General features: G+C 38.7%; 1 protein-coding gene across 1 annotated transcript; it reads left to right on the top strand.

Annotated features, from left to right (window-relative positions):
* The first annotated feature begins 4965 nt into the window (after window positions 1–4965).
* LOC142657466 (phosphatidylinositol polyphosphate 5-phosphatase type IV-like) lies at window positions 4966–6598 on the top strand. Its single transcript, XM_075832500.1, has 3 exons — window positions 4966–5442; window positions 6132–6223; window positions 6445–6598. Exons 1-3 carry the CDS (start codon window positions 5128–5130, stop codon window positions 6596–6598), a joined length of 561 nt encoding a protein of 186 aa, XP_075688615.1. The 5' UTR covers window positions 4966–5127.
* Window positions 6599–7171: the final 573 nt, after the last annotated feature.

Raw genomic sequence — 7171 nt, 5'->3', positions numbered from 1 at the left:
GATTTTGAATAACATATAGAGCGGGGAATGCTAGTGAAAGCACTAGATCTATACTTGGATAAAGTTCGTATCCTGGTTTATATTGTCCATCCCCCAGAACATTGCCTGGGTTTTGGACCATAATCACCATAGATACGAACCAATACAAGCAGTGTGGTTTGCCGCCCCCTAGCGGAAAAGACCTGGATATACATGTCCTATTTACTTAATGTAATTTTGACTATAATCACTAATGGGGCAAAATACAGATTTTATATTATAGAAAAATCCTCCAACAGGGATAAAATATTCCCAATCTATCTAGATAAGGGAGGGAAAGGAACAAAACGCATCTGTCAAAATAAGACAGTATGCGTCAAATATTTAATGATAGGCCCACATTAGAACAGAAATGAATATAGATACCAAAAGAGGAAATACAGACAACCACAGTATAAGAACTATAACGTCCACCTAGACAATTATTTTAGATCCATGCTATTTCTAAATGGACTAACATATATACGCTCAATAAATGTCCATTCCAAACATGACATAAACGTTTTTTTGAAAAAACAGGAAGACTTCTGCTGCTTTCCAATGTCTCTCAAAGATTGCTTGACATATAATGGTGTATCTAAAGCATACAAAAAAGAAAAGATGTGAAGAGAAGAAATTCATTATATATAACAATATACAATATAAATGGAATATAAAAGCAGATACAAAATATCAAATATAAAATGGGAGAAAGCGAACCCGCAGGGGCGGGAGGAAACATAGGAGGAAGAATGAACGCCAACAGAACCAGAGGCAGATCGACTCCAGCACGGGGGCTACGGCAATATCAGACCAGGAAGAAAAACCCCCAGACCTAGTGGTGAATATTTCGTCATGTATATTATCTGACCCACAGGTCAAAGTGCTCAATCGTGGTCTGTCTTTTTGTCCCAATAACCCTATAGATTGGTTTAAATTAAATCTAGATCTTGAATGTTTTTTTAGGTCATTGAGACTTAAGGTACATTTTTCTGAACAGTCTCCACCTTGCAATGATATCTCTATAATTCCTGCTAGTGAAATGTTTCACCTTAGGGACTATGGGCTGTATAACAAGAGTAGATTTCAACCTCCCCAAAATATACATGCTGTTGAAATATATATCTCACTTGTTAAAGATCAGATTAAATCATTGCGGGAAGTACAGAGTGGTACTTGTAGTCAGAATAATTTGACTCGTATAGAACATATGGCACTTAAAGAATTAATGGATAACAAGGATCTTACTATTAAGCCGGCAGATAAGGGGGGTGCCATAGTTGTTATTGACACCTCCCTTTATCTGGAAGAAATGACAAGACAACTGAATGATACTGATGTTTATGCTGCTCTGTTGGGTGATCCTAAGTTCACGTATTTACGTGAATTGGATACCCTAATAGATAATGCATTTAAGAGCAAAATCATAGATAGAAACCTGCATGATTTTTTACAGGTAAAGTTCCCTGTAACTCCTGTTCTTTATCTATTGCCCAAAATTCACAAGGATCCTATTCGGCCCCCTGGACGTCCTATTGTTTCAGGGAGCGATTCCCTATTTGTCCCAGCAGCAATATTCCTAGATAAAATTCTTAGGCAGTTTGCCATTGGTGCAGACTCCCACATCAGGGACACCTCGGACTTCCTGGTCAGAATTCAGGATCTTTTGATGCCTGACCGGTCGGTTCTGGTTACCCTTGATGTGGGAAGTCTATATACTTCAATTGCTCATCAGGAGGGCATTGATGCCTCACTTTTCTATTTGGAAAGGTCTGGCTTTTCTGAGGACAAAATTGTGTTTGTACGATCTTTACTGAAATTTATTTTGGAAAAAAATTATTTCTTGGTGGGTGATACATTTTACCTACAGAAGAGAGGAACGGCAATGGGGTCCAATATGGCCCCCACATATGCCAATATTTTCATACGGCGGATTGAGGAGGACCTTGTCTATGTGTCCCACCACTTCAGTCATGTACTGCGGTGGTGGAGATACATAGACGATGTCTTCCTCATCTGGACGGGTTCAATAGATCAACTACAGGAATTTGTCATATTTCTTAACGGTTTGAATTCCACTATTCAATTTACGATGTCATTTTCCACATGTTCTATTGAATTTTTGGATACACGCATTTCCATTGTGAATAATAGATTGGTTTCTGATCTGTTCACGAAGAAAACGGACAGAAACAATCTCTTGCACTTCACCAGCAGTCATTCTGTTCACGAAGAAAACGGACAGAAACAATCTCTTGCACTTCACCAGCAGTCATCCAAGCATGTTGCTGAAATCATTGCCATACAGTCAGCTAATTAGAGTCAAGAGAGTGGTTAGTCAGGAGAAAGAATTATCGCCAAGACTAGACCTAATGTGCAAAAAATTTTCTGAGCGGGGCTATCCAGATTATGTTTTGGATTTTAATAGACGGAAGGTTGAACTATTGGATAGACAGGATCTCCTCGCTGGTCAGGTGGCTGTGCACAAGAATGTCCGTTTACCCTTCGTCTCCACTTTCTCCTCATTAAGCCCACAAATTGGTGGGATTCTGAGGAGAGATTGGAAGATGTTAGAGAGAGCCTTTCCGAAGGTAACTGAATTCCAGGAAGGGCCTATGATGGTGTATAGGAGAGGCAAAACCATCAAAAATAATATAGTCAAGGCCGATATTGGGTCACGTCGGAAAAATCAGATGTTCTTAGCACCTCCGAAACATGGATGTTTTCCATGTCTTAGTTGTAACATCTGTGACAATATGATTAAGGGGGGTGTGTTTAATCACCCACAAACTGGTCGGCCAATTACCATAAAGGGTTTCTTTACGTGTCAGTCTTCATATGTCATTTATTTGCTGAGCTGCCCATGTGGGCTCCACTATGTGGGTGAGACCACTACAGAGGTACGTCTCAGATTGAGAAACCATAAATCAAACATCAAGACCAAAAGGCAGGATTTACCAGTGTCGAGACACTTTGTTGAGAAGGGACATAGCCTGTCACAGTTGAGATTCAGAGTCATTGACTCTGTGCCTCAGCTGAGACGTGGCGGTGATAGGGGTCGGATGCTTAAAAGAAAAGAGCTCGAGTGGATTTTTAAATTGGAGACCATGTCTCCTAAGGGACTGAATATAGAATATCCTTGTGGTCCACATATTTGAGATAGGGATGGATAATTTCTTCTCGTCTCTCCAGGACTTGTAGAGATATGATAGGTTGGCGTTCTCTAAGGTGTAATTGGTGTCTTTGATGTATGTTTGATTTGAGGTCTTATTTTGACCTTTTTCAAATAAGCATATTTTATATTTGATATTTTGTATCTGTTTTTATATTCCATTTATATTGTATATTGTTATATATAATGAATTTCTTCTCTTCACATCTTTTCTTTTTTGTATGCTTTAGATACACCATTATATGTCAAGCAATCTTTGAGAGACATTGGAAAGCGGCAGAAGTCTTCCTGTTTTTTCAAAAAAACGTTTATGTCATGTTTGGAATGGACATTTATTGAGCGTATATGTGTTAGTCCATTTAGAAATAGCATGGATCTAAAATAATTGTCTAGGTGGACGTTATAGTTCTTATACTGTGGTTGTCTGTATTTCCTCTTTTGGTATCTATATTCATTTCTGTTCTAATGTGGGCCTATCATTAAATATTTGACGCATACTGTCTTATTTTGACAGATGCGTTTTGTTCCTTTCCCTCCCTTATCTAGATAGATTGGGAATATTTTATCCCTGTTGGAGGATTTTTCTATAATATAAAATCTGTATTTTGCCCCATTAGTGATTATAGTCAAAATTACATTAAGTAAATAGGACATGTATATCCAGGTCTTTTCCGCTAGGGGGCAGCAAACCACACTGCTTGTATTGGTTCGTATCTATGGTGATTATGGTCCAAAACCCAGGCAATGTTCTGGGGGATGGACAACATAAACCAGGATACGAACTTTATCCAAGTATAGATCTAGTGCTTTCACTAGCATTCCCCGCTCTATATGTTATTCAAAATCCCGGCTGGCGCGTGCGCAGAAGAGGTGGAACGCATGTTCCGTCATGGCGCATGCGCAGTGGGGTCTTTGATGTTGGATGCGTTCCACCGGACTCAATATCCGGTGCGGACGCCATCTTGGGACATGCGCAGTAGACACACACGAGTGTGTCAGGCGCATTTCCCTATTTTGTGCATGACTGAACGGCTTACAGTAAGTACACTACCACTTAAACATAATGAGCTTCTGCCTGCTTCCAATTATCCCTTATTGCTTCCACTTACAGTGTTTTTTATTATTGTCACCACACCATGCATATATATTGAATTGTTCTAATAGGTTTTACAATGGAAGGATTGTGTGCACTTTATGAATGTTTTTCTATAACATTAATATACACTTTTGTACATGTTTTGATGGAATTATGCATTTTATTGCTTTATTAGTGATGTATGTATGCTCCTCCTATAAATACTTGGCACTTTGTTTAGTTTTTTATGGCTTGAGAAAGGTTCCTGTTGAAACGAAACGTTGCTTTACTGAGGTGAATAAATCCACTTTTTGCTTTCATCTACTCTGAAGTCCTGGTGCCGTTGCTGTGTTCTACGCTTCTCTCTATATATATATATATATATATAAAATGTAATAATGTCTATAACAAACGACAGAGGTTCTAAATTATAGTTAGTATCTCATATAAAAATTACATAAACCCCGGAAATGTCATACCGTATGGTCAATTCAACAACCAATACATTGTTCCAGAATCCAAACCCCAAGCAATGTCATTCACAGGGGGTCCAAGCCCCAAGACCCCAAGCAATGTGATCTTCAAACACTTCTGATTGTCTAGATCCTGTAGTTGGAATACCCCTTTTATAACTAATTTCTACAGCTGGTTTTCTTTAAGTTTTCCCTAACTATTTCTTTTTCTGGTTATTCTAGATCTTGCTGTTGGATTGACACTGTTGGATTACTGTGTTGCTTTTACGGTCAGCGATTTGTCCTATTTTCAGAGAACTAGAGGCGATTAGTTAAATTCAATCTTTACTGTCGCCTGCTTTTCTACCACGGACATTGGTGCAGTTTTGCACCCGGGTTATTAACCAACCATGCCCTTTTGGAAAAAATCAAAAAAATATCATGTGTCTCAGATTCCTGATAATGGAAATCTGATGAAAGAGATACCAACTATGGAGGAACCTAACATCTCACTCCAGAAGTTTTCCAACATCAAAGATATGCCAGCCGAAAAATGCAGCGATCCAAGTCACAGCAAACCTTGTGACATTGGCTCAAAGAACGCCAAGAAGAGCGCAATCAGGAGCTTGGGCAGCAGCGCTGTGATTGGCGCTAAAGAACTGGATCGCTGTTTCCCAAATAGACGGCTGAGATTATACGTTGCCACCTGGAATATGGGGGGAAAGGTGAGAAGAAATATACAATATCTATTGTGAACCATGAGTGTATCTGATCTAAGGCTATGTTCACACAGAGTATTTTGCCGAGTTTTTTGACGTGGAAACCGCATCGCAAAACTCAGCAAAAACGGCCCGAAAATGCCTCCCATTTATTTCAATGGGAGGCGTCGGCGTCTTTTTCCCGCGAGCAGTAAAACTGCCTCGCGGTAAAAAGAAGCGACATGCCCTATCTTCGGGCGCTTCCGCCTCTGACCTCCCATTGACTTCAATGGGAGGCAGATAAAGCGTATTTCGCAGTGTTTTATGGGTGTGCAGGGAGAGGAAAATCTGCCTAAAACTTCCAAACGGAATTTTGAGGCAGATATTCCTCCTGCAAAATACTCCGTGTGAACATAGCCTAAAGTTGGATAAATTTGCAGTTGGATATGAGATAGACATATTATATACTACCCTAGGCCCAAATTTTCTAAACATTTGGGCCAATCAATGTTGCTGCACACACTGCAAACTGTCAAACTAATAATCTATGTCTTTGGAATGGCAATGCCTCTGATCCTAAGACTGCAGCACTGGCCATAGTCTATAAAGACTAAAATCCAATTCGATCAGATATAATTTTTTGTAGCTGATATAGAAGATATCAGTTTGGTTGGTGCTCTGTGTATACATTATTAATATCTTCATATTTTGAGCAGGAGTTCCCACAAAATCTAGAGGATCTGCTGTTGCCATCAGATGACACCAAAGACATTTACGTAATTGGCGTTCAAGAAGGATGTCCAAACAGGTAAGTCTTCTCAGGTTGTCTTACAACAGTCTATGTCTGCAAATGGACTACAGGTCGGCTGATTGAAATTCTCTCTTGACCTACTACTTATTGTAGGATCACTCCTAAATTTTCCTATTTAACCCCAGAGGTTATAATATTGATTATTTAATAAATGAGTTCAATATTTTAATCTGGTGTCATTTATTAATATGTAAACTTGAAATTGTTTCTTCTTGTAGACGAGAATGGGAGATAAAATTACAAGATACTCTTGGTCCACACTACGTGCTATACCATTCATCCGGGCTCGGAGTCCTGTATCTCACCATCTTTATTCGACGGGAACTGATCTGGTTCTGCTCAGGTAAGATTCACTTTCTTACATTTACATAATAAGTCCTAATTGAAGTCATTAGTTGGAACTTATTATTTAGTCATTAGAACTAGATGTCTAAGAACCCAACTCTCAGATTCTTCACTGTGGAGTATTGGAGATCTGATAGTTTACTCCACAGTTACAAAGTGTGAAATGGTGTTGTAGTAATATTTCCAGCGTTTAATAGGAAACTATCTCTGTTTCATTGTTGCATGTTATACTATTAACCACTAACCCTTCTTCTTGTGTTTCATTTCTTATACAGAGGTAGAGCACACCCATGTAACAACCAGGCTATTCCACCATGTCAAAACGAAAGGAGCCTTGGGTGTTGCCTTCACCGTCTTTGGGACATCATTCCTGTTTATTAATTCCCATATGAGATGTAAGTATGTCTGTTTTTAATATATGACTATGTACAGTATTATTGTGTATAAAAGTACTGCTGTTTAATAATAATAAGCTGGAATATATGAGATGACATGAAAAGATCTGTACTATTGATGTTTTGGTGTAAAATTAAAAGTTCTTCCTCATTTGGTCAAACTTCTTCTAATCCATCAAACTTATTCTACATAATGAGAGAATAA

Source organism: Rhinoderma darwinii, chromosome 7, assembly GCF_050947455.1.
Source record: "Rhinoderma darwinii isolate aRhiDar2 chromosome 7, aRhiDar2.hap1, whole genome shotgun sequence".
Taxonomy (NCBI): domain Eukaryota; kingdom Metazoa; phylum Chordata; class Amphibia; order Anura; family Rhinodermatidae; genus Rhinoderma; species Rhinoderma darwinii.
This window is presented reverse-complemented; position numbering and strand designations above follow the sequence as displayed.

Excerpts from the sequence above, each read along its gene's own strand:
- LOC142657466 (XM_075832500.1), top strand. The coding sequence starts at position 5,128 with ATGCCCTTTTGGAAAAAATCAAAAAAATATCATGTGTCTCAGATTCCT. Across the intron at positions 5,443-6,131 it reads CCTGGAATATGGGGGGAAAG|GAGTTCCCACAAAATCTAGA; the intron begins GTGAGAAGAAAT and ends TATTTTGAGCAG. Across the intron at positions 6,224-6,444 it reads CAAGAAGGATGTCCAAACAG|ACGAGAATGGGAGATAAAAT; the intron begins GTAAGTCTTCTC and ends TTCTTCTTGTAG.